The sequence below is a fragment of the Aphelocoma coerulescens genome, chromosome 25, assembly GCF_041296385.1.
Source record: "Aphelocoma coerulescens isolate FSJ_1873_10779 chromosome 25, UR_Acoe_1.0, whole genome shotgun sequence".
NCBI lineage: Eukaryota > Metazoa > Chordata > Aves > Passeriformes > Corvidae > Aphelocoma > Aphelocoma coerulescens.
Window position 1 is genome coordinate 843,886 of NC_091038.1, and position 26,131 is coordinate 870,016.

A 26,131-nucleotide genomic window follows, 5' to 3' on the forward strand; every position below is an offset into this window, starting at 1 on the left:
TGGATGTTCCTGATCCTGATCCCAGATGGATACTCCTGTCCCGATCCCAAATGGTTATCCCTGTCCTGATCCCAAACGGAAATCCCTCTCCCGACCCCGATCCCAAATGGAAATCCCTCTCCCGAACCTGATACCAAATGGATATCCCACTCCTGACCCTTTTTCCAGGTGCAAATTCTTCTCCCGCCCCATTTTCCGGGTGAAAATCCCACTCCCGACCCTTTTTCAGCTGAAAACCCCTCTCACAACCCCTTTTTCCAGCAGGATATCCCTGTCCTGACCCTGATCCCAAATGAATATCGCACTCCTGACCCTTTTTCCAGCTGGATACCCCTGTCCCGACCCCTATCCCGGGTGGAAATCCCTGTTCTGACCCTTATCCCAGATTGACACCCCTCTCCTGACCCTTTTCCCGTGTGCAGATGGCCCTCCCAACCCTTTCTCCAGCGGAAAATCCCACTCCCGACTCTTTTTCCAGCTGGAAATCCCTGTCCCGACCCTTTTTCCGTGTGCAAATCCCACTCCCGCCCCCTTTTCCAGGTGAAAATCCCTCTCCCATCCCCCTGGGTCTCGTTGTCACCCGGTGCCACCCACTGTCACCCATTGTCACCCCCGCCCCGGTCTCGGGTTTCGGCCCCGGCAGGAGCAGGAAAAGCAGGAAAAGCCGGTCCTGCAGCCGGGTACGGCTCCAAAATCCCGGACTTTGGCCCCAAACAGCGCCCGGGAGCGAACTCGGGGAGGAGCCGAGGGCGCAGAATTTTGGGAAAGATCCCAAATATCTCCTGGAGCCAAAGCCAGCCGGGCTGGAAGAGGTTTGGGATAATTTGGGATAATTTGGAGCTCGATTTGGGCCTCAAGGACTCGGGAATGGGGCAGAATTTTGGGAAAACCTTGCTGGGAACATCCTAAATGGGGCCAGGAGCCAAACCCAGCTGTTTCGGGAATGCTTTGGGATAACCCAGCTTTTTTCTCTCCCTTTTCTGGGGTTGAGGAGCTTGATTTGGGAAAATTTGGATTCCTAAATGGTGCCAGGAGCCAAAATCAGCCGGGCTGGAAGAGGTTTGGGATGATTTGGGATAATTTGGAGCTCGATTTGGGAAAATTTATATTCCTAAGTATTGCCAGGATCCAAACGCAACTATTTTGGGAATTCTTTGGGATAATCCAGCATTTTTTCCTCCCTTTTCTGGGACCGACCAGCTCGATTTTGACCTCAGGGCCTCCCTCCCTCCATCCCCGAAATCCCGGTGCTGAAATTCCCTGCGTGACCCGAGGAGGAGGAAAAAAAATCCTGGAAAAGGAGGCTGGAAAAGCAGCTCCAGCTTCCCCCCCCCCTCCTCTGTTTTCCAGCCGCTCTGGGAATTGCAAAACAACTTTTTCTGGGTTGCGCCGGAGGCACAAAAGGCTCTTTGTGCCTCGCCCCGGGCGCCGCTGGCTCCCGGCCACCCCGAAATTCCCGAAACTCCGCCGTTCCAGAGGGGCCGGGACAGCCTCTCCCACCATTCCCGACCCCATCCCCCGGGTGGGATCCAGGGGTTTTTTTTTTTGTTCACCCTCCTGGATAATTCCCATTATTTAGGTTATTTTTAGCCCCGAAATTCCCTTTTCCCGCTTTTTTCCATGCGGTTTTCCAGTGAAATCCCTTTTTCCTCGGGCGGCTTTTCCAGCCTGGAATGTGGGGCGGCTCCTGGAGCTGGAGCTTTTCCAGGAGGAGGGAGGAATTCCTGGGAGATTTCCCAGCCAGGGCCTGGCTCACCTGAGGCCCTTCCCGAATTCCCAAATCCCACCGGAAACATCCCAAATGTGGCTGGGAAGAGCAGATCCTGTCCGGGATTCCTCATTTTGGGAAGATCAAATTCTCTCCCGGGTTTCTTATCCTGGAAAATGAAATCCTCTCCCGGGATTCTGGAAGAGCAAATCCTCTCCTGGATTTCTCATTTTGGGAGAAATCCTCTCCCAGATTTCCATTTTGGGGAAAATCCTCTCCCGGATTTCTCATTTTGGGAAAATCCAACCCTCTCCTGGACTTCTGGAAGAGCAAATCGTCTCCCGGGTTTCTCAATTTAGGAAAATCAAATCCTCTCCTGGATTTCTTATCCTGGGAAAAATGAAATAATCTCCCAGGTTTCTGGAAAACCAAATCCTCTCTCGCGTTTTTCTCATCCCAGGAAAACCAAATCCTCTCCCGCGTTTCTGGAAGAGCAAATCCTCTCCCGGCTTCCCCAGTTCAGGAAAATCCAATCCTGTCCCGGTTTTCCCATCCCGGGAATACCAACCCCCGTTCCCGGCCGGCTCCGGGGCCATCTGGGATCGCTCCCGGCCTCATTCCCAACCTCCTCCCACCCCGTGGATTCTCCACCTGCTCCATTCCCGTGCCAGGCCGGGATCTGGGACGGGCCCTTCCCGGTTCCCTGTCCCCTTCCCGGTGTCCCGGTCGCCCCCTCGCCCATCCAAAGGTCTCCCCGAGCCCGGAGTTCCCATCGGGATCGCGCTCCCCGCCCCAGCCTCGTCACTCGCTGCCCTTTGGCCACCTGGAAAATTCCCAATTTTCTGCCGGCGCCGCTTCCCTGAGCTCCATTTCCTGCTCAGGTTGGTTCCTGCTTTTCCAGACCCCCATTCCCGAGGATTTAGGGATTCGGGGATTTTGGAATTTGGGGATTCAGGGATTTGGGGATTTAGGGATTCGGGTTGGTGGCAGTTCCTGATCTCCGTGGGGGACACGGGACAGGGATAGTGGGATCAGGACACGGGAATTCCTCTCCCGGGATCCTTCCCCTGCAATTCCAGGGATTTGTGGGGTTTGTGGTGATTCCAGAAGGGCAGCAGGATGGCATTTGGGGATTTAGGGATTTAGGGATTCGGGAATGGCTCAGGCTGGTGGCAGTTTCTGATCTCTTTAAGGGGACACGGGACAGGGATAATGGGATTAGGGAATGGGAATTCCGCTCCCGGGATCCTTCCCCTGCAGTTCCAGGGATTTGTGGGGTTTGTGGTGATCCCAGAGGGGCTCTCCCGGGGTTTGGGGCCAGCGAATGGGAGCAGTGGGAATTTGGCAAGGACGGGGATCCCAAACCGCTCGTCTGGCCCGGCTCCAGGCCAAATCCCTCCGGATCCCTGGGAAAAGCTGCATCCCACAGGATTTCGGGGTTGTGGGATCTCCCTGGGCTCGGCACGGGCTTGGGGTGATGGGAGGATGTGGGATCCTGGCCGTGTACTGGGATCCTTGCGCAGGGATCCCACCCCTGGGCAGGGATCCCATCCCATCCCGTCTGCACTGGGATCCCTCTTTTCCATCCCCATCCCCGTTTTGGGATCCCATCCCTATTCTGGGATCCCAGAGGGATCCCTCTTTTGCACCCCATCCCTCCTCCCCGCTCCCTTCTCCCACCCGGGATCAATTCCCCGCCCCGAGCCGCGCTCTGCTCTTTCCCTTTGGGATTTCTGGGATTTTCCTGGCTCTCCGGACCCATCCCCGCATCCCAAAATCCCCAAATCCCAGGAAACATCCCCAAAATCCACCCCGCCCCGGGGACCCTCTTTGGGACCCGCGCGGCTCCCGCAGCTCCTCGCGTCATTCCCGATTTATTCCCAGCCGCCGCTGCTCCCGGAAAAACCGGGATTTGGGGCGGAACCGCGGCTTTTCCATCCACAAATCCTCCCACGCCACATTCCCGGTGCTTCCAGAGGATCCCTGGGATCGGGGAGGGGGAGGTTCCATCCTGGGGCTGCTCCCAAAATGTCACCGCTCATCTGATGCCGAGGGAAAAACCGGGGAAACCCGGGGGAAAAAAAACGAGGAAAACCGGGAAAAAAAAGGGGGAAACCGGGAAAAATGGGGGGAAAAGGCAGCGGGAGCCGAGCCCGCGGCTCTGCGGCAGCGCAGGGGAGGCTCCGCTGCGGCCGGGGGGAGCGGGGGGGGATTTTCGCCGTCCCCGCTGTCCCCTCCCGGCTCCGGGAGCAGCGGAGCGATGCCGGCGCTGGCACTGCCACCGCCGTGCCCTGTCCTGTGCCAGCCCGGGCTGTCCTGTGCCACCCTGGGCGCGCCGCAGCGCTGGCACCGCGCGTCTCTGGCTCGCGTCCCTCCGGCACAGCGCTGCTGTGGGGATTTTAGGCTTCAATTTCCTCAATTTTCCCCAATTTCCACCCCTTTTTCCAGCCCGGGGCTGTCCTGGGCGCGCCGCAGCGCTGGCACCGCGCGTCCTCTGGCTCCCATCCCTCCGGCACAGCGCTGCCGGGGTTTTGGGGATAACTTCCCCTAATTTCTCCTGATTTTCCCATTTTTTTCCAGCCCGGGGCTGTCCTGGGCACGCCGCAGCGCTGGCACCGCGCGTCCTCTGGCTCGCGTCCCTCCATCAAAGCGCTGCCGGGATTTCGGGGATCATTTCCCCGAATTCTCCCTAATTTTCCCCAATTATTCCCAATTTTTCCAGCCCAGGCCATGGCGGACAAACCCGTGGATTACGGCGTCCAGATCCGCTTCATCAACGACCTCCAGGAGCCGCGGCGACCCCCGAGACCCCCGCGGGGCAAGGGTGGCACCTACGGGGTGGCCGTGCGGGTCCAGGGCATCGCCGGGCAGCCCTTCGTGGTCCTCAACAGCGGCGACAAAGGCGGCGACTCTTTCGGGGTGCAGATCAAAAGCGACGCCCCCTTCCCGACCCCGCCGGGACCCCCCGGGAGCGGCGGATCCGATTCGGAGCTTCCCGAAAATCCCTACGGGGGGAGGCGGCCCCGGCGCGGCTCCGGCGGCAGCGAGGAGGGGGAAATTCCCGGGGGCTCCCGGAGGGTCCCCAAATCCTCGGGTGATGAGCTCCTGAGTGTCCCCAAACCCTCGGCGGAGGAGCTGCGGAGATCCCAATCCCACGGGGACCTTCCCGGTGCCACCGCGGCTTCTCCCAGCGGGATCCCGCGCGCCCAGAGTGGGAAAAACTTTGGCAAACGGGACGAGGAAGGCACCAAGGAGCCGGGGGACCCGGGGGAGGTGGACACGGAGCCGCTGTCCTCGGTGGATTCCCTGATCAGCAAATTCGACGGGAATTTGCCCCGGGGGCGAGCGGCGAGGAGGAGCCGCGGCCACGCCGCTTCCCAAAGGAAGCGCTCGCAGAGCCTGGATGCGCCGAAATCCCGGGAATCCAGCGGGGCCCGGCCCCAAGTCCCCCAAATCCCCACCGGGAGCGACGCGGGGATGCGGGGACGGAGAGGGTTTGGGAGTGTGGAGCAGCAGAGCGTGGAGCTGCAGGTATTTGGGGGGAATCCTACAAAATTCCTATGAAATTGGGGGTTTTTTGCTATAACATTGGGGGTTTTTTTCCCCATAAAATTGGGGGTTTTTTTCCCGGCTGCAATGGGGGATTTGGGGTTTTTATTCTTTCTTGGAAGCTCAAATCCACCCCGGATCTGCTGCGGGATCAGCGGGAATTGGGCGGCAGCGCGAACCCCAAGGAGCTCATTTACAGCATCCTAAAGGAGGGGTGAGGCCCTAAAACCCCCAAAATCCCCCTAAAATCCTCCCAAGCCTCCCTAAAACCCCTCTAAATCCCCCTCAAATCCCCCCAAACCCTCCATGAGCACCCCACAATTCCCAACCCTTTTCCCAAAGCTTCCCTGGGATTTTATGGGGTGTTTTAGGAATGTTCCCAAATCCAGGATTTGGGGAATTCAGCAGCAATTCCCACTCCTTCCATGACCCAATTCCCAAATATTTTCCCCCAAATCCAACCCCAAACCAGGAGCACTGAGAGCGAAATTTCCCTGAAGAGGAAAACCTCGCAGCTGCTGGAAAAATTCCAGGAGCTGGAGCTGGCGGTGAGCGGGAGAATTCCCGGGGTTTGGGGGATCTCAAAAGTCCCAGGAATTGGGATGGGCTTGGGATGGGTTTGGGATGGATTTGGGAGGGATTTGGGATGGATTGGGAGAGATATGGGATGGATTTGGGGTGGATTTGGGATGGATTTGGGGTGGATTTGGGATGGATTTGGGATCCCAAATCCCATCCCTGAGGGACTGAGGAGCAGATCTCTTCTTTCCCGTTTTTTTGGGATCAGTGATCCCAAATCCCTCCGATTTATGGGAAACGCTGGGATGCCCTTCTGGGCTGGATTTGGGATTTTCGGGCGGGATGTCCCCAATGTCCCCAATGTCCCCGATCTCCCAGAATTCCGTCGGGGCTCCGGAATCACCGCAATCCCAAATCCAGCAGCTTCGGGGGGCTCTGGAGAGGAAATCCCAGGAGCTGCAGCGAAGCTTGGCCGAGTAATTGGGGTCCCTTAAAGGGTTGGGGACATCTCTGGGGTGGCCCTTTGAGGGGTTGGGGTCACCGTGGGAGCCCCGTTGTCCCTTCGGGATGGCCCTAAGTGGTCAGAGATGGGGCTGACCCCATAAACAGCCCTATAGCTCCCACGGCCCCTACAGATCACAAAGCCGCCCCCACAATCCCCCTAACCCCTAAGGACCCCATAAACCACCCCTAATCCCCCCTAACCCCCAAAGACCCTCCAGAACCCCAAAAATCACCCCAATGCCCCCAAAGACCCCCCCATACACCCCCCAAATCCCCTCTTAAACCTAAAAAACCCCAAAGGCTCCCCCCCCCCAAACCCCATTAACCCTTTATTTCCCGCAGGCTGAGCGAGCTGAGATCCTCCAAGGAGGAGCTGGAGGCGCGGCTGGGCCACCTCGAGGGGCAGCTCCACCTCGACCCCAAAACCCACCCTGACACCCAGAGCCTCTACCAGGTGCCCCCAAAACCCTAAAACACCTACTTAAAACGCTAAAAACCCCCAAACCCTCTAAAAAACCCCGTAAAACCCCTAAAAACCTCCTAGAAATGCTAAAACCCCACCAAAAAAAACCACAAAAAAACCCCCTGAAAACCTCCTAAAAATGCTAAAACCCCACCAAAAAAACACCAAAAAAAAACCCCCTAAAAACCTCCTAGAAATGCTAAAACCCCACCAAAAAACCCACAAAAAAACCCCTAAAAACCTCCTAAAAATGCTAAAACCCCACCAAAAAAAACACAAAAAAACCCCCTGAAAACCTCCTAAAAATGCTAAAACCCCACCAAAAAACCACCAAAAAAACCCCCCTGAAAACCTCCTAAAAATGCTAAAACCCCACCAAAAAAAACCACAAAAAAACCCCCCTAAAAACCCTAAGAACCTCCCAAAACCCCATAAAAACCCTCAGAACCACCCCACAACCCCCTAAAATCCCCCCAAAGACCCTCAAAACCTCCGCTGACCCTCCCCGTACGCCCCCATAGCCACCCCAATGGCCCCAAAACGCCCCCAAAACGCCCCCAAAACGCCCCCACATCCCCCGACGCGGCTTTTCCCGCCTTCCCAGGAGCTGCTGGAATCCCGGCAGGAGCTGGAGGAGGTTCTGGGCTCGCGGCGGCGCCTGGAGCGGGAGCTGGCGGCGCTCAAAGGGGCCCTCAAGGACGAGGTGGCCGCGCACGACCGGGAGCTGGAGCAGCTGCGGCTGCAGTGCCAGGGGGACCTGGAGCGGCTCCGGAGGGGCCTGGAGGAGGCCTCGGAGGTCGGGAATTCCGGGATGGGCGCTGGGGTCCCAGAATTCCCGGTTTAAGGGGTTCCGAGCCGGATTTGGGGTCATCGTCCCGCTCCAAATTCGTCCCGTTGGGGAATCCCATTTCTGCAGGATTTGGGTCCTGGAAAGGGTCCTGGTGTCCCAAAATTCCTGGTTGAAGGAATTCTGAGGGTCCTGGGATCCCAAAATTCCCACTTTGGGTGGTCCTGAGGTGGATTTGGGGTCCCACTCCCGGGGATGCTTTTCCCAGGAATTCCCACCCCTCTGGCTGCGACCAGGGGGTAAAATGGGAGTTTTTCCCATTTTTCCATCTGGGAATCATCTCAGGAACGGGGCTTTTCCTGGGGTTTTTCCCGTCATTCCAGAGTGGTTTTCCCCAGCTTTTTCCCATATTCCAAAGGGGTTTTGTTCCCAGTGTTTTTCCCCATTCCAGAGGGGAAAATATCAGGAAAAGCCCCTCTGGAGATTCCATGGGATCAGTGCTAATTTTGTGCATATTTTGGGTGGAATTCCCTGAGAATTTTTTTGGGATCTCTTCACTTCCATGCAGGAAAAATCCAGCCTGGAGTCGGAACGGGAAAAGTTGGGAACGCTGGTGCGGAACCTGCAGCGGGAGCTGGAGGAGAGCACGGAGGAGACGGAGCACTGGCGGGAACTGTCCCAGAAAAACAAGGAAGAGCTTCGGAATTCCAAGCAGGAGTGAGTCCTGGAGCTCCAGGAGCTCCGAATTTGGGGATTTTCCACGATTTTCCACCCCAAATCCCAAAAAACCAGGGCATGGGGCGGGATCTGGAGCTCTGGAAGGTTTGGGAAGCTCCAAATTTTGGGATTCTCTGGGATTTTCCACTCTAAATCCCAATAAAACAGGGTTGGGGTCGGGGTTCTGGGATTGGGATTTTGGGATAAAGGGGATTTGGGGGTTTTTGGGATCCAGGCTGCTCCAGGCGAAGCTGGAGCGGGAGGAATTCGAGGAGGAGCTCCGGGAACTCCGGGAACGCTTCCAGGCCACTCGGGAAGATTTGGATCAAGCTCGGAGCGGCGCCGCGGATCCCAAAGAGCTGGAGGCGCTCCGGAAGGTGGGAGAAATCCAGGATTTTTTTCCTCAAAATTCAGGATTTTTCCCCCGAGGATTTGGGATTTTTTTCCCCCAAAATTCAGGATTTTTTCCCACCTCTCTGCCATCCCAGGAGCTGCGGGAAGCGCGAGAGGAGCTGGAGAAGGAGCGGGAGCTCCGGGGATCCCTGCGGGATGAGGTTTCCAGCCAGGAGCTGGAGCTGGAGAGGCTCCGGAAGGATCTGGAGAAGCTCCAGGAGGAGCGGGATGAGGCCGCCAGGGTGAGGGGTGGGCACAGGGAAGGCATTCCCGGGGTGGGATTCGTGGGAATTGGGAATTTGGGGCCCTGGGGGTGCTCGTTGTGGGGTCAGCCCAAACTATCCCAAAAAATCCCCGAAAATCCCACAAAAATCCCTAAAACCCCTCTGGATCCACCTGCTGTGGGCTCATCCCAACGGACCCAGCCCCCAAGCCCTCTGGATCGACTCTACATCCCAATGGATGCAGCCCCAAATTTTCCCCTAAAAATCCCTGAAAAATCCCACAAAAATCTCCCAAAAATCCCTCCCAAAATCCACCCCCCAAATCCCCCTAAATCTCCTAAAATTCCCACAAAAACTCCCACAAAAATCCCCAAATCCCTCTGGCTCCGCCCCACCCAGGCCCGGCTCTCCCTGGAATCGGCGCGGGAGGCGTCGGAGCAGGCGCGGAAGGTTCTGGAATCGCGGCTGGGGGAGCTGCGGGAGCAGCACGAGGAGCTGGGCCGGGAATTCCAGGGCCTGGAATCGCAGCTGAAGGAATCTGAGCGCCGCGGGGAAAACTGGGAAGGGGCCCAGGCCCGGCTCCGGGAGAAGGTGGCCAAACTGGAGGTACCGGGATTGTCCTGGAAATCCCACAGATCCCTTCGGATCCACCCGCCACGGTCTCACCCCAAACCCTCTGGATCTACTCATCCCAATGGACACAGCCCGAATTTTCCCCTAAAATCCCCTGGATCCGCCCATCCCAAGGGATCCAGCCCCGAACCTTCCCCCAAATCCCCCAACCCCACGGGCTCCCTCTCCGCAGGCGGAGCGCCGGCGCCTGGAGGAATCGCTGGGCGAATCCCAGGAGCGGGAGCAGGACCTGCGGTTATCCCAGAGATCGCTGGAGGCGCGGCTGGAGGAGGCGGAGCGGGGCCGGGCGCGGCTGGAGCGGGAGCTGCGGGATCTGGGATCGGCGCTCCGGGACGAGCAGCTCCAGCGGGAGCAGCTCCGGCGCTCCAAGGCCGAGCTGGAGGAGCAGAAGCGGCTCCTGGATCGCTCCATGGAAAAGCTCAACAAGGAGGTTTGGGAAGAGATTCCGGGGCTTTTTCTGTGGAATTCTGGGGGTTTTCACGGAATTCTGGGGTTTCCCCATCCCGAAATCTCTGTTTTGTGGGATATCGAGTGCCAGGACACCTGGGATTGGGATCTCTGATTCCCTGGTTGGGTCTGGGGAGAAATCCGGGATTTCGGGCCTGGATTTGGGATTTCGGGCCTGGATTTGGTTTCCCAACACCTGGAATGGGAATTTCCAAGATCCCTCTTTGGATTCGGGCACGGATTCAGAATTCCAGGCAGAGCCATTTGGGATTTATCCTTCCCCAAAATCCTGGAAAACTCCATAAAACCCCAGGATCACCATCCCTGATATCCCAGACCCCAATCCCATTTTTTGGGATCATCCAGGCTGCTCCCTCCATCCTATAAAATTCCCAATCCCCAAATTCCCGTTTTCCCGGCAGCTGGAGCAGATGGCGGCGGAATCCCAGAGCTCCCTGGCCGCGCTCCAATCCCAGCTGGAGGAATTAAAGGAAAAATCCCGGCGGGAACTCACGGATTCCCAAAAAATGGCCAAGGACCGCGGCACCGAGGTGGAAAAAATCCAACAAAACCTCGGGAAGCTCCAGGATGAGGTTTGTTGGGAATCAGACCCACTTTTTCCATGAGTTCTGGGAATTTTCGGGAAAAATCCAGCTGGGAATTTTTGGGAATTCCCATTTTTCCCGCAGGTTTCCCGGCTCAAGCAGGCGCTCCAGGAAAACCAGGAAGAGCGGGATCAAATCCTCCTGGATAAGGAGCTGCTGCTCCAGAGGCTCCAGAACCTGGAGCAGGAGCTGGAAAACCGGAAGAGATCCCAGGACGAGCGAGCCCGGCATTCCAAGGCGCTGGAGGTGGGAATTCCCGAAAAAATTCCCGGGAAAAATTCCCCCAAAATTCCCTTGCAGTGCTGGGGATGGACACGGAGGGGCAGAGTGGGGCCGGCATTCCCAGGGCCGGGAAAAGCCGGGATGGGGCTGCATTCCCGAAGTTTTTTAGGGTCTGGGGTTTCCCGGTGTTTCCCCGCATTCCAATGGGTTTTTTTTCCCGGTGCTCTCCTGCATTTCCAGAGCGGCTTTTCCCGGCTTTTTCCCATATTCCACAGGGTTTTTTCCCGGTGTTTTCCCCCCATTCCAAAGGGTTGTTCCCCCATGGATTGGTGGGAGCTGCCCTGTCCCACATCCCAACACCCCCCAAATCCCAGGACCGTTCCCAGATTTTTCCCAGGATTAAACCACTTTTCCCACAAATCCCTTTCCCTCTGGAATTCCAGGATGTTCCCTCTCCACCCCCTCATTCCCTTGGGATGCCCAAGCCCCAGTCCGCCCCTTTCCCATCCCAAATTCCCGGCAGGACAAATCCAAGCGCCTGGAATTGGAGCTGGAGGAGGAGCGGAGCTCGGTGGAGCTGCTGACGGAGCGGGTGAACCGGAGCCGGGATCAGGTAAATGCTGGGAATTTCAGGAATTCTCATCCCAGGAAAAGTCGGATCCTCTGGGAATTCCAACCCCGTTAATAAATCCTCAAGGATCCATCCAAAAATTCCAGTCGGGAATGGTCAGTTGGGCGGGAATGGGGACTGGAACAGGTTGGGAAAGGGGAAAAAATATTCCCAAAGGAAATTCCCAGGAATTTTTTGTTTGGGCAGGAATTCGGGGATTAAATCCTGACGGATTCTTCTCAACCTTTATTCTCTCCTTTTTCCCAAAAATTCCAAGGCATAAAATGGGTCCTTTTCCCATTTTTCCATCCGGGAATCGCCCCAGGAATGCTTTTCCCGGGAATTCCCGCCCCTCAGGCCGTGACCAGGGCATAAAATGGGAATCTTCCCAGTTTTTCCTGTTTTTCCAGCCGAGAATCACCCCAGGGGATCCTTTTCCCACAAATCCCGGAGCATCCCTGGGGATCCAACCCCATTCCCGAAATCCCAGTTCCACCAGTTTAACCCCTCCACTGGAAAACCCAATCCCAGCTTCCCTGGAATTTTCTTTGGGAATGACCCCAAATTCCTCCTTTTTTGGGGGGTTTGGAGTCACCGATTCCCGTGGGGCTGGGAATTTTGGGATGTGCTGGATCCCGGCGTTTCGGGGTGAGGAAAATCCATGGAAAATCCATGGAAAATCCAGAATTTTCCGGGTCCTCATTCCCAGATCGACCAACTCCGGGCGGAGCTGCTCCAGGAACGCTCGAGCCGCCAGGACCTGGAATGTGACAAATCCTCCTTGGAGCGCCAGGTGTGGAAAATCCCAGGAAAAGCCACGGATTCAGCCCCAAATCCCGGCGGGAATGGCCTAGAGGAATCCTTGATTCCATGAGGAATTCCGGGAAAAGCATCCCTGGGAAAGGGATCAGGATTCCAAGGAGTTTTCCTGCTTTTCCTTCTCTCCAAAATTCCCAATCCTGATTTTTGGGGCTCTCTGCCCTTTCCCAGGGCCTTTCCCACAGAATTCCCACTTTTCCCAGCGCTTCCCACCCCTTTTCCTGCCAATCCGTCATTCCCTAAAGAGCCAAATGTTTTGGGATCCAGCCTCACTGGAGCCATTCCCGTTCCCGCTTGGAATTCCAAGAAAAACACAGAGGAGTTGGCACTGATTCATGGGGATTTTTTTTGGGAATTTTTGGGGATTTAAGAGCCGAAATCCACGGGATTTGCAGGGATGAGGATCCCGGCACTGGAAAATGGCGTCGATCCCGATAAATCCCAGAATTCCCAGTTTATCCCAGTTAATTCCCATTACACAACCCCGGCTCCTCCTTGGAAAACCCTTCCTGACTCACGCGTTACATAAGGAATTCCTGGAATTCCCTGCCCCCCCCTCGGGAAACTCAGAAAAAATGGGGAAAAAACCGGGATAATTGGGGTTTTTTTGGGAATTCCCAGAATAAGGAGCTGAAGAACCGGCTGGCCGCTTCCGAGGGGCAGCAGAGGCCCGGGAGCAGCGTTTCCCAGCTGGAATCGCAGCTGGAAGAGCTCCGGGATCAGCTCCAGGTGGAGGAAAGGTACCAGATCCCAAACCCCAAAGCCCAAATCCCAAATCCTGGGGGTTTTTTTGGGGCGGTTTCCCCCGGAATGGTTTAAAAGTTGTTGGGGTTTTAATTCCATGGGAAAAGGGAGATTTCTGGTGTTTTGGGGTGGTGCAGCTTGGATTAGGGGGGGATCCATGGAATAACCTGGGCCAGGCTCCGGGATTTATCCCAAATATCCCATTAAAGCAGCCCAGGGAATCCTGGAATGGTTTGGGATGGAAAAGATCCCTACAGATCCAAGGGCAGGGACAGCTCCCACCATCCCAGGCGGCTCCAAAGGATGGGAAGTCCACGGAGTCCCCTCTCCCACCCCATTTGCCGTAGGGAAAAGAACGTCCTGCTCTCCTCCAACCGGAAGCTGGAGCGGAAAATCAAGGAATTGTCGATCCAGATCGACGACGAGCGGCAGAGCAGCAGCAACCAGAAGGACCAGGTGGGTCGGGAATCCCCCCCGGAGCTTCCAGGGATGGCGAATCCATGGAATAATCTGGGCCAGGGTCTGGGATCTATCCCTAAAATCCCATCTGAGCCAGCCCTGGGGATCCCGGAATGGTTTGGGATGGAAAGGAACCTTAAACCCCATCCAATGCCACCCCAATTCCAAGGGCGGGGACACCTCCCCCATCCCAGGCTGCTCCAGCCTGGCCTGGGACACGCCCAGGGCCCCATTCCCAATCCCAAATCCCTGGAATTCCCAGCTGAGCCTGCGCGTGAAGGCCCTGAAGCGCCAGGTGGACGAGGCCGAGGAGGAAATCGAGCGCTTGGAAAATTCCCGGAAAAAAACCCAGCGGGAGCTGGAGGAGCAGCACGAGCTCAACGAGCAGCTCCAGCAGCGCCTGAAATCCCTGGAAAAGGAGGCCTGGTAAGGAAAATTCCTGCCTGGAAAAGCCCAGAACCCATGGAAAAGGTCCCAAATCCATGGGAAAGCTCTGGAATCCATGGGAAAGCTCTAGAATCCATGGGAAATCGAGGGCTGAGGGGGTTTTCCCGTGGGCAGGCGCAGAGCCGTGGATTCCGCGCTCCAGGACGAGCGGCTGAGCTCGGATGAGGAATTCGGCTCCGGCCCCTCGGCCATCGCCTCCCTGCTCAACGAGGCCAACCTGCAGACCAGCTCCTGCTGATTCCTGGGAATTCTGGCGGCATCAGCACCGGGATCGGGTCCGGGATCGGTCCTGACCTGGGATCGGCTCTGGGATCAGCCCTGGGATTCCAGCCGGATCAGTCCTGGGAGGCGGCTGCTCCCTGGGAAAAAATTCCCAAAGCGAGGGCATGAAGGAAGACGGGGCGGGACCCCCTTGGGGACACTTTGGGGACACTTTGGGGACACTTCGGTCCCCTCCAGGCGGTGGCTCCGGAGGCTCCGAGGTCCCCATGGGAATCCAGGGATTTCCCGGCTCTGGGGATTTCTATTTCCAACCCCCCCTTGGCCTCCTCCCGGAGCTGTTTGGAATAAAATCCAGCGGTTTAAGGGCCGTGGGTTCTGGAATTTTTGGGAATTCTGGGTGGGAATGCTCGGGAATTGTCGGGGGGGGGCGGTGTTCAGGAATTCTCAGGGGGAACGCTTGGGAATTCTCGGTGGGAATTCTCAGGGATTCCTGCGGTCAATGCCTGGGAATTCTGGGTGGGAATTCCTGGTCACTCCTGTCCCCTGTGGTCACCTCTGGCCATGTCCCCCCTGTGGTCACCGCCCAGGGAGGGCCGTGCCCGGTGCCCCCGCCGGTGCCACCCCCCTCCCCCGGTGTCCCCCGCTGTCCCCCGGTATCCCCCGCTGTCCTCCGCTGTCCCCCCGGTGTCCCCACCCCGGAAGGGCCGTGCCCGGTGCCCTCCCCCGGCCCGGGCGCGTCCCCGGAGGTGCCCCCGGACCGGCCCGGCCGGTCCCGCCCCGGCTGCTCCCCGGTGCCCGCGCTGTCCCCGCGCTGTCCCCGCGCTGTCCCCAACCCCCCCCGTGCCTCAGTTTCCCTCGAGCTTTGGGGACATCCCGGGGACAGCGCGGCCCGGAATTCCCAATCCCCCTGGAATTCCGCTCTCCCGACCCCGCCGGGGATGTCCCCAAGGTGTCCCCAAGGTGTCCCCAAGGCGCGCTGAGATCACGGCACGGGAATGTGGCAGCTGGGACACACCCGGGCAGTGCCAGCCCCGGGCGGGCGGGGACACTGCGGTGGCACGGCCGGGGCCGCCAGCGCTTGGCGCGGCTTCGGCACGGCCGGGCGCGGGTTTGATGTGGCTTGGCACGGCTTTGGTGCGGCTTGGCACGGCTCTGGGGACACGCCCGGGCTGGGCCTGGCACGGCTCGGGCCCTGGCATGGCCGGGCAGGGCCGGGCACGGCTTTGGCACGGCCGGGGCGGGGCTTTGGCACAGTTTTTGGCACAGTTTGGCCCGAATTTTTGGGGGGCACAGTTTTGGCACGATTTCGGCACGATTTTGCCCCAGTTTTTGCAGTTTTTTGGCAGTTTCTGCCCGGCTTTGGTGGGATTCTGATTGTCCCTATTTCTTGGCCCAGTTCAGGTACGGCTTTGACTCGCTTTCGTCCCGGTTTTATCCCAAATTTCTGGGCCCAGTTTTTGCCCAGTTTTATCCCAGCTTTACCCCAATTTTGCCACAGCTTTTACACGCTTTTACCCCACTTTCTCCCAACGTTTTTATCCCACTTTCCCCCCACTTTTCCCCGTTTTTCCCCCATTTCCCCCCCCTTTTGGAGTGTGGCCAGGTGGGCAAGACCAAAAATGGGCGGGGGGGGGGGCTGGTGGGCGTGGCCCAAGAGGGTGTGGTCGAGGTGGGCGTGGCCCAAACAGACGCGGCGGTGGGTGGGCGTGGCCTCGATGGGCGTGGCCTCGGTGGGCGTGGCCTCGGTGGGCGCGGCCCCGCGCTCAGGTGAGGCGGGCGCGGCCCCGGCAGTCGCGGCGGGGCCATGAACGGGCTCCAGGGCTGGGCCGCGCTCCTCGAGACCCCGGTGAGACCCCCCCCCGGACCCTCCCCCGAATTCCCGGATCCCTTCCCAAAATTCCCGGATCCCTGCCCCGATTCCCGGATCCTTCCCAAAAATCCCCCCGGACCCCTCCCCAAAATCTCGCCGGGCCTCTCCTTCCCCCCTTCCCGGAACTCCCGGGGTGTTCCCGCCCTCCTGGGAGGAGTTTCGGGGGGTCCCGAACCCTTTTGGGATTCCCGGGACCCCTCCCCAAATTCCCGGATCCTTCCCCAAATTCCCCCGATCGCCTCTCAAATTCCCGATCCCCTCCCCAAAATCCCCGGGCCTCTCCCTTCCCCCATTCCCGGGATTCCCGGGATCTTTCCCCTTCCCGGGACAACCTTCGGGGGATCCCAAATCCCTTTTTCCTTTGGGGGGGGTCCCATATTCCAACCCCGACCCCATCCCGGGATTTTCGGGAGCTTCCCGGCCCCTCCAAGCGCCCCAAATCCCGGGATTTTGGGATCTCCCCGTGCAAATCCCGGGAATCTCTCCCAGCTCGATCCCAAAAATCCCAACCTGCCCCCGGCCCGCCGGAGCCTCTCCCAAAATCCCGGGTTTTTTGGGAACAACGAACCCCTGGAGCGTCTCCGGGGGGCGCGGCCATCCCGGAGTTTTCCAGCTGGGCTTTGAGGAGTTTTCCCCGATTTTTTTCCCCCTTTTCCCGGTTTTCCCAGCCGGGCCTTGGGCGGGGCTGGCGCCTTCCCAAAAATCCGGCCCCGCGCCTTCCCGGCGCCCCAAATCCCGGGAAAAGGGGGTTTTGGGGCCGCAAATCCCAACGATCCGGGGTTTTTTAGGGATCTGGGAAGCTCTGGGACTTTTCCCGGGATTCCGGGCCGCTTTTCCCGGTTTCCCGAGGATTTGGGGGTGACTCAGCTCCTCCTGAAGGAAATTCCTCATTCCCGGCAGCTTTTCCAGCCTTATAAGGAGCGGTTCGAGATAATGGGTGGATAAAGGCCCTTCCAAGGGCCGGAAATGCCCAAAATTCCCCAAATTTCCCAAATTCCCGGGGTTTAAAACCCCCAGGGATTCGGGTCAGGCCCGTTCCAGGCGGGGAGAGAATTCCCAAAGGTTGCAAAACACCGGGAATCTCCCTCTGGAATTCCGGGATGGGGTTGGGATTTTGGGATTCCCTCCCCTGGAATTTTTGGGATTCCCTCGCCATCCAGCCGAGCTTTCCCCAAAAAATCGTTTGGAATGCTGGAAGAAATGGAGGAAAACATTAGAAAATCGGCTTTGGAATTCCAGGAATTCTGGGAATCCCATCCAGCCTCATTCCCCTGGGATCCAGCTCCTCTTTGGGATATTTGGGACCTCCGGGATTTCGGGAATGCCTGAAGATGGGAAAAATTTCCCGGTTAATTCCCAAAATTCTCATTTCCCAGTTAACTCCCAAGAAAATTCCCCATGGGCTGGGCTGGAAAAAATCCTTGGGATGAGAATTTGGGAATTTCAGGATTTTTCTGGTTCAAGGCAGATTTTTCCCAGCAGGAGCCGAGCATGAGGCGCCCCACGGAATTCCCGGAATTCCCCATCCCAGAAAACTCCCCCACGTCCCTGGAAAATTCTGGAGGTCCCAAATCTGCCTGGGATCCGGAGGTGAGTCTGGGAATTTTTTCCGAAAACTGCGGAAACTTTTGGAAAATCCCCCCAAAAAAATCTGGATCCAATGTCGCTTTTCCTTCCCTTCGTCCATCCCAACCCCGCCGGAAAAGCGGGAAGGGTTGGATTTATCCCAGATTGATCTGGGGTTTTTCCTGGATTTATCCCGGATTTATCTGGGGTCTATCCTGGATTTATGCCAGATTTATCCTGGGTTTATCCCGGATTTTTCCCCAGTTTTCTTCCCCAGTTTGTTCCGGATTTATCCCAGATTTATCTTGGATTCATTCCCGTGTTTATCCCGGATTCATCCTGGATTTATCTCGGATTTTTCCCTGATTTCTCCCCGGATTTTCCCCTGGATTTTTCCCGGGTTCATCCCGGGTTTATCCCATGTTTTTCCTATATTTTTCCCAGATTTTTCCTGGATTTTTCCCTCGTTTCTCCTGGATTTCTCCCGGATCAATTTTAGGGCAGCCTCAAATTAAACTTAAATTTCCAATAAACCTCAAACTTCAGCCTAAACCCCGGGATTTTCAGGGCGGCCTAAAATTAAACTTGGGATCACATTTAAAATTCAACTTAAAATTCAAATTAAACCTAACCTTAGGCTTAGAATCAAACTTAAATTTAAACTTAAACCGAGAACTCAAATTAAATTTAAGCTTAGAATTAAGCTTAAAATTCCACTTAAAATTAAATTTAAATTTAAAACTCGGAGTCAAACCTGGAATTAAACTTAAACTCAGTCTCGGGACTAAACCCTGCCCAAGGCCGCCCCGGAAATCGAGGTTTTAGTTAAACTTTAACCTAAAACCTGAACTTTAAGCCCGGTTTAACCCTCAGGAGGCCGGGCCGGTGCTGAGGCTGCGCCTGCCCAGAGACCCCCCCGGGGAGCCGCGGCCCAAGCAGAAGGTGCGGAAAAACGGGAATTCTGGGGGGGAAAAACGGGAATTCTGGGGGGAAATTTGGGGTTCTGGGGTGGAAAACCGGAAATCTGGGAGGGGAATGTGGGAATTTTGGGTGAAAATCTGGGAATCTGGGGGGAAATCTGGGGGGTTTGGGGGGAAAATGGGAATTTTGGGGTGAAAATCTGGGATTTTGTGAGAAAATCCAGGAATCTTGGGACAGGGAATGGGAATCGGGGTTTTCCCCAACTTATCACCAGCCCGAAATGGCTGAAAATCCTGGAATTTTGCCTGAAAATCCGGGATTTTCGGGACAATCCCAGTGGAGCCACCGCAGCTGGGGTGGCAAATCCCTGTTCCCAGCTTTTCCTGGGAATTCCTTCCCCACATCTCCGTGTCTTCCCGCAGCCGGTGGGCAGAGCCTTCGCCATGGTGGCCAAGAGATCCGACGGGAATTCCTTGGCCTCGGAATGCGTCAAATCCAACGACGGAGACGAGGAGATCATCAAGGTGCCCCAATCCCGCGGCTCGGGGGGTTTGGGATCGTTCCGGGGGGAGAAGGGGGGAAAAGTTCCCTGGGGTTGTTGGGGAATTTTCCCCTGAATTCCCACCAAAATCCCTCTAAAATTCCCGCAAAATTCCCACAAAATTCCGCGGGGCTGTTTGGGAAGAGGAGGGGACGGGAGGGGCGGCTCCGGGGCCTTTCCCTGGATTTGGGGGGTGGATTTGAGGGAAGAAATGGGGATTTTGGGGAGTTCCAGGTGGAGTTTTTTGGGATCCAGTTTGGATTTGGGGGAATTCCTTGTGGATGTTGAGGGAGTTCCATGAGGATTTTTAGGGAATCCTCTCCTTGGGAGCAGCGCAGGCGGAGAAACCCCTCCCAAAAAAAAACCTGGAAAAGTCAAATTTAACAGGAAAAACTGGGGACAACCAGCATTCCCAGATGGATTTGGGACATTCCCAATCCCGATCCCATTCCAGGTTTATCTCAAGGCTCGTGCCGACCACGAGGAGCCCGTGACCCAACTCAAGAGCGAAGTCCGGTACATCCAGGAGGTGAAATTCCCAAAATTCCCCCAAATTTCCCTAAAATCCCCCCGATTTCCCACAAATTTCCATGAATTCCCCGAAATTCCCCCAAGTTCTTCTTTTTCTCCGTTTTTATTTTCATTCCTTTTCATTGAATTTGGTTTTTTTTTCATTTTTATCTGGATTTGTTTCCGTTTATTCCCATTCCCTTCCCACCCCTTTATCCCAGGAATTCCCTTGGAATTCCCAAATCCCAGAAAACCTCAAATTTTCCTCTTTCTTTTCCCCCCTTTCCTGCCCAAATCCCAAAAAAATTCTTTCCCCCTTTTTCCCAGGCTGGAAGCGCCCTCAAAAAACTTCGGGAAGATTTGAGCACCAAACTCCAGACCCAGACGGAATTCCGGGAATTTCGGGAATTCCGGGAATTCCAGGAGCACTCAGAGGTACAAAATTTGGGAATTACCCAAAAAAACCCATGGAATTTCCCCCTGGAAAAACCACTCCAGAGGGGATTTTGGGGTGGAAAAGGAGGAAATTCCCATTTTTTGGAGGGAAAAAGAGGAAAATTCCAACAGGGGGGAAATGGGAAAATTTGGGATTTTCTGGAGGAGTTTTGTGGCTCCCAGGGATGATCCCGGAATTTTTTAGTTGTTCCTTTGCCAAAATTCCTGGATTTTGCCCCAAACTGGGAAGTGGGAACACATCCTGGGAATTCAGTGGGGAAAACAGGGAATAAATCTGCTGAAATTCGGGAAGTGGGAGCACATCCCTGGCTTTAAAAGTACTGGGAAAAATGGGAATAAATCAGATTCAATTTGGGCGAAGGGGAGCACGTCCTGGGAATTACAAAAATTGGGGATCAATCCCAATTTTTTCTGCTCTTCCCTCGAATTCCAGGTGGTGCTGGAGAAGCGGAACGGGAGCTGCTCCTGCCCCGAGCGGCTCCGGGCGGAATCCCGGGAGGATCCGGTAGGGAGCCAAAAATTCCGGAATTTTCGGGGATGGGATTCAGGTCTGGGTGAAAAAAGCTCTAAAAAGGCCTTTTCCAACCCAAAACCTCCACGGTTTTGGGAATATTTGGGATCGATTTGGAAATTTTTTGTGTTTTCCTCTGGATTTTGAGGTGTGATCCAAAGGGAAATTCCAGGTTTTAATTTGGGAATGGGCCGGGAATGGGTGCAGCTCCATTTTCATCTAAAAATCCAAATTCTGGGAATTTTCGACCTCTTGGAAAACCAAAAATTTTGGGGTTTTTTGGGACCCCTTGCGAAGAATCCGAGAGGTTTTTGAGGGACGGGGAAAAATGGGAATTTCGGGATTAATTTCTCTTCTCTGGGTGGGGAAAACGGTGGAATTTTTGAGGGGGGGAAAAGACTTTTTTGGGCTAATTTGGGGCGGGATTTTGGGAATTTTTGGGGGGGTCACGCCCTCTGTGCTGGGGGGGACATTTGGGACCCTGGGGACGCTCCCGGCAGGAGGACGCGGAGGACACGGCCCAGAGGCTCCTCCGGAGGCTCCAGGAAGCGGAAAAGCGGCACCAGCTGGAGAGGAAAACCTTCGAGGTGACAGCCCCGCCGAGAGCCGGGAATTCTGCCCAAGTTTGGGAATTCTGCCCAAGTTTGGGAATTCTGCCCCAATCTGGGAATTCTGCCCCAGTCTGGGAATTTTACGGGGGGGATTTTGCCCCAATGTGTGAATTTTTGGAGGGAACTTTGTCCCAGTTTGGGAATCTTTTGCTGTTTTCCAGAGTCTGGAGGGTTAATTGACCCCTCCCATGATTAATTGGCCCCTTTTGGGATTAATTGGCCCTTCCCGGTTGTTTTTTTGGGATCCCGGATGGGCAGGGCCCGGCTGCGTCACCCCAGGGTGACACCGCTGTCCCCACCCTGTCCTGCAGCCCCAACCGGTCCTGGTGGCCCTGGGGTGACTCTGGGGTGACTCTGAGGTGGCCCTGGGGTGGCCCTGGGGTGGCCCAGGGGTGGCCGTCCCTCGGGAAGGGGTGACAGAGCGGGGTGTCCGTCCCCGTGCCTTGGGGACAGCGGGAATTGGGGGGGTTTGGTGGCATTCGGAGACTTTGGTCACCCAGGGGGTCCGTGTGGCTCCGGAGGGAGCCCTGGGGCCACCTCTGCGCTCCTGCGACGGTGCCGGAGGCCTGGGGCCGACGGCCGAGGCCGTTCCCAGGCCGAGTGACCCCTCCTGGCACAGGTGGCCCCTCCTGGCACAGGTGGCCCCTCCTGGCCCCCTCTGGCCCCTGAGCCGCTGCTGGTGGTGGCCAAGGCCGTTCCCTTGGCCAGGTGACCCCTCCTTGTCCCCTCCGAGCTCCCAGACCCCCTCCCAGTTCCCGTCACCACCCCCAAAGCGTTTCCCGGTGCCGTCCCACAGGCCGGGCAATCCCAGAAAATCCCAAAAAGCCCCCCTGGAGCTTTCCCTGGAGCCCCAGGATCTCCTTTTCCCGCGGAATTCACCTCTCATCCCTCCGAAACCAGGGAATCTTCTGAGGGATTTTTTTTCCCTCGGGGGTTTTTGAGGGATCTCCAGGAGGATTCTCCTGCCTGGGAACGTTCTGGAATGCCACCCGGGATCCAAGGAAAGCCATTCCCGGTGTTTTTCCAGAGGACGGTGGCACGGTACCAGGAGGAAGTGGAGCGGGTGGGATCGGCCCTGCGGAGAGCGGAGAAGGACGCGGCCGAGAAGGAGATGGAGGTGGAGGAGCTCCAGAGGCTCCTGGCCAGCATGGAAAAGGTGCTGCAGGATCAGGATGAGCGGATTCGGAATCGGGAATTGGCCCCGGGAACCGGGAGAGCCCCCAGGGGTTGAATTCCCGAGCAGGGAATTTCCTGGAATGGTCAAAACAGGATCTTCCCAGGTGTGGAAGAGCTTCCCTGGAGTGCTCCCGGGGAACTCCCGCAATTCCCAGCCTCGTTTTGTTAATTTTTTAAGGGATTTTGGGATAATCGGGATTAAAGTCGGAGCCAGAGGAACCCAGAAATGTTGGGGAAATGAGGACGGAGGGATCTGGGTGGATTTTGGGGAAAAGTTCCTGATCCAGAGGGTGGCACCAGGACGGGGTGGGTGGGGTGTCCATCGATCCCAGGAGCTGGGATTGGGGATCCCAAAGTTGGGATGGGGGATCAAAATTCGGATTTAATTATTGAGATGTTGGGATTGATGATCCAAAATTTGGGATTGATGATCAAAACTTGGATGTTATGATTTGAAGTTTGGGATCGATGAGCAAAAATTGGGATTGAGGACCTAAAGTTTGGGATTGATGATCTAAAAGTTGGGATTGATGATGTAAAGTTTGGGATTGATGATCTGAGGCTGGATTTGACCATCCCACAGCATTGCTCCTCCCTTCACAATTCCCTGATTTTATTCCTTTCTCATCTCGGGATTCCCGTGTTGGCTCCAGGGCCGCATTCCCGACCGCATTCCCGACAGCGGGATCGCCGTATCCTAGAGGGGGAAAAACTGGGATAATCCTTTGGTCTCCTCTGTCCATCCAACCCCAATTTATCCCCGTGGAAATCCCTCCAGGGGCAATTCCCAATATCCCAACTCATTCCCAATATCCCAACTCATTCCCGACCCCAATCCAAGCCCGAATTCCGCCGCAGGAGCACCGGAATTTGCTGGCGCGGATGGAAGCGGGAGAAGCCGAGCTGGAGCGGCTCCGGAAGGTGGAAGGGGACAAAGTGGCCCAACAGGACCGGTGAGGATCCGGGAATCCCGCCAGCTGAATTCCTGGGAAGGGCGTGCCGGGCTCTTCCTCCCTCCACCCCGGGGATGATTCATCCCGAAAATGTTCTCGGAGATCTCTGGAGGGCGCTGGGAGCCTTCGGGTTGTCCGATTGTCCTGGGGGATCATCGGGAATGGGGTTATTCCAGGAAGGCCGGGGTTGTGGCCTGGCTCTTCCCGTTCTTCCCGGGGCCTCGCGGTGTTCCGGGATTCGGGAATCCTGCTGGGAAGGGAATTTGTGGCTCCCGTTCCTCATTGTCCAAAAAAACCCCGAGACCCGGCAAGAAAAAGCTGCGATTTGGGGCATTCCTGGCGTTTCTGGGTGGGCGTTCCCGGCTTTTCTGGGGTGTGCATTCCCGTTTTTTTGGGGGGTGAGCATTCCCGGGGATTTTTTCGAGCGGGAATTCCGGGGTTTTTTTTTTTGAGGTGGGCTCTCCCATTTTTTTGGGGGACCATTCCCGGACTTTTTCCCGGTGTTTTCCCAGCTCAGCCCAGCTGGAAAAGGAGGTGGCTGCGCTCCGGGAGAAGATCCATCACCTGGACGACATGCTCAAGAGCCAGCAGCGGAAAGTCCGGCAGATGATCGAGCAGGTGACGGGAAACACGAGGAAAAATCCAGGAAAAGCTGAATGGGAATTCCCAAGGCTGTCCCAATTTATCCCAGTTCCTCCGTTGCAGCTCCAGAATTCCAAGACGGTGATCCAGGCCAAGGACGCGGCGATCCAGGAGCTGAAGGAAAGGGTTTCCTACCTGGAAGCGGAGGTGGGGCCTGGAATTTTGTGGGGTGGGATCTGAGCTTGGATCTCCTGGGATAGGTGGGATTGCTTTGGGAATGTCGGGATTGTGGCTGAGAGCCTTGTGGAGGTGGTTGGGGCAGCGGGAATGGGGGAAAAGGGGTGGGAAATGGGGTGGGAGAAGGAGCGGGAAAAGCTGCCCTCCAAGTCCCGGGCTGGGCATTCCAGGGTGGTTTTTCCAAGGAAATGGAGCAGCTGGGAATTCCCAGCTGAGCCCAAAATCATCTCCTGAAGGGCATCTTTTGGGAGCAGGAAGGTGGAAAAGTGTGGGGACAACGATGGATTCCAGCCCCGCCGGGGCCGCCCCGCGTCCCCAGCGCCGCTTCCACCCTTTTGTTTGGGACAACGCCCGGGGTGACGCCTCCAAACCTCCCTGGGCGGCTCCTTCCAGGGATTTCAAGAGGGAAAAGTCCCCCTGAGCCTCATTTTTCCTGGGATGAACCCCTCAAATCCCACAGGAATTGCCCACACCTTTCCCTGCTTCCCCAGCCCCATTCCACGCTCAGAATTCTCCCAAACCCCAAAAATTCCGGTTCCGAGCACGGAGGGACAACCCCAACCCCGCTCCCAAGGGCTGGAAATTCCCTCCCCGATCCCAAATCCCTGTTTTTCCCAGAACCTGGAGATGCACGACCGGATCGAGCACCTGATCGAGCAGCAAGTGAGCCGGGGCGGGCCCAGCGCCCGGGCACGCTCCAAGTCGGAATACGTCAGCAGGTCCGTCGGGAACGCCGGGATCCGGCCCCGGAGCACGGCCTCGGACGGGCAGGGAGGAGGGGATGGGTTTGGGAATGGGGTTGTGGAAGCGGAGAAGGTGTTTGGGATTTGGGGAGGGGGCTGGGTTTGGGGATTGGCTTCTGGATTTGGGAATGCAGTTTTGGATTCAGGGATATTCCTTGGACTGGGGGATACTCCTGGAAACCCCCCCTGATTTTTCTATGTCGTTCCCTCCTCCAGCAGATCCCAAATCCCTCCCACGGGAACTTTTGGTGATCCAGCGCCCAACCAGAGCTCCCCAGGACCCTTTTCCATGGCTTTTTCCCACTGAAAAAATCCCTTTTTGGTTTCCCTTTCCCAGCAAACGCCTCCCGGGCCCGAAGCCGCTGCCCCTGATCCGAGTGGTGGAAACCTGAATCCCAGGATCTGGGCCCAGCCGGATCCTTCCCCTTTGGAATGGTTTGACTGGAATTCCCTGCTGGACTCGCATCCCTTCCCGAGGGAAGAGGTTTGGGATCGCCCAGGGCGGGATCCCGGCGCAGATTCCAGGCTGGAATCGGGAATTTTCCCCCTCTGCAGCGTGGCTGAGGCGATTTTCCAGCCGGATCTCTCAATTCCCGCTCGTCCCGGGTGGCCAGCGTGGCTTCCAGAGGGTTTTCCCAACCGGATTCGACACAGATGCAGGATTTCACCTTTTTTTGGGAGTTTTTTGCAAATCAAAATCCGAAGATTCCACCCTTTTCCCAAAGAAAAATTCCTCCTTCCCACAGCAAAGAGCTGGGAGCCGCCACCTCCGACCTCCAGCACCACCCCTGGACTTGGAAAATCCTCACCCAGCCCCAAAGATTCCATGTTTTCCCACAGAATTCCCTGCTTTTCCCCCAAATTATACCCGGCACAGGCGTCGCGTCAGAATCCCGCGATTTTGGGTTTCATTCCCTGTATTTATTTCCATAAATTATCGGCGTCTCCCGGCGAGGCGGGGACGGGCACAGGCTGGAATTCCCGGGAATGCTGGCCCAGGACTGCCCAACCCCACGTTTGACCCGGGAGACACCAACCGGGATCCCTCCGGATTCCCTTGGAATTTTTTATTCCCGGTTTTCATATAAAAAAACAATTCCGTCTGCTTTAATCCCTGCGGGCTGTGGTTGGTTGGAAAGACTGGGAATTTGGGGAAATTTGGGGTTTTCTCCCAGTCTTTTTTTTGGGTCTTTTGGCGTCTTTCGGCGTCTTTCCAGGTCCTGATTCCATGGGAACGGGATCAAGCCGTGTCCCGACACTCCGGGATTGGGAATTTTCCTGTTCCCAGAACCTGGGGGGGGGGGGGGGGGAGGTGGCCGGGATTTGGGTGGGATTTTGGGGGATCTTGGATCCACCTCTGGATCCCCAAAATTCCTCTCCAA

At 56.5% G+C, this 26,131-nt stretch overlaps 2 protein-coding genes across 5 annotated transcripts; both read left to right on the forward strand.

Annotated features, from left to right (window-relative positions):
* Positions 1 to 696: 696 nt before the first annotated feature.
* CGN (cingulin) lies at positions 697 to 14,439 on the forward strand. 3 transcript variants are annotated; one of them, XM_068995318.1, is made up of 20 exons: positions 697 to 812; positions 4,431 to 5,239; positions 5,380 to 5,471; positions 5,730 to 5,805; positions 6,155 to 6,252; positions 6,623 to 6,734; positions 7,348 to 7,539; positions 8,099 to 8,247; positions 8,483 to 8,624; positions 8,736 to 8,882; positions 9,264 to 9,470; positions 9,670 to 9,927; positions 10,367 to 10,537; positions 10,634 to 10,795; positions 11,295 to 11,384; positions 12,091 to 12,174; positions 12,822 to 12,940; positions 13,292 to 13,400; positions 13,666 to 13,829; positions 13,965 to 14,439. In XM_068995318.1, the coding sequence occupies exons 2-20, from the start codon at positions 4,439 to 4,441 to the stop codon at positions 14,086 to 14,088; spliced, it is 3,297 nt and encodes a 1,098-aa protein (XP_068851419.1). In that variant the 5' UTR covers positions 697 to 812; positions 4,431 to 4,438; the 3' UTR covers positions 14,089 to 14,439. The 3 variants fall into 3 exon arrangements, with proteins under 3 accessions (XP_068851419.1, XP_068851417.1, XP_068851418.1); XM_068995316.1 differs by having other exon boundaries at positions 756 to 1,059; XM_068995317.1 differs by lacking the exon at positions 697 to 812 and adding an exon at positions 2,514 to 2,589.
* A 1,375-nt stretch (positions 14,440 to 15,814) lies between these two features.
* TUFT1 (tuftelin 1) lies at positions 15,815 to 25,860 on the forward strand. Of its 2 annotated transcripts, none has more exons than XM_068995369.1 (14): positions 15,815 to 15,918; positions 17,422 to 17,532; positions 18,382 to 18,450; positions 18,852 to 18,953; positions 19,425 to 19,499; positions 19,808 to 19,915; positions 20,370 to 20,441; positions 20,948 to 21,034; positions 22,086 to 22,214; positions 23,093 to 23,187; positions 23,700 to 23,805; positions 23,893 to 23,976; positions 24,625 to 24,725; positions 25,087 to 25,860. In XM_068995369.1, the coding sequence occupies exons 1-14, from the start codon at positions 15,877 to 15,879 to the stop codon at positions 25,139 to 25,141; spliced, it is 1,236 nt and encodes a 411-aa protein (XP_068851470.1). In that variant the 5' UTR covers positions 15,815 to 15,876; the 3' UTR covers positions 25,142 to 25,860. The 2 variants fall into 2 exon arrangements, with proteins under 2 accessions (XP_068851470.1, XP_068851471.1); XM_068995370.1 differs by having other exon boundaries at positions 17,425 to 17,532.
* Positions 25,861 to 26,131: the final 271 nt, after the last annotated feature.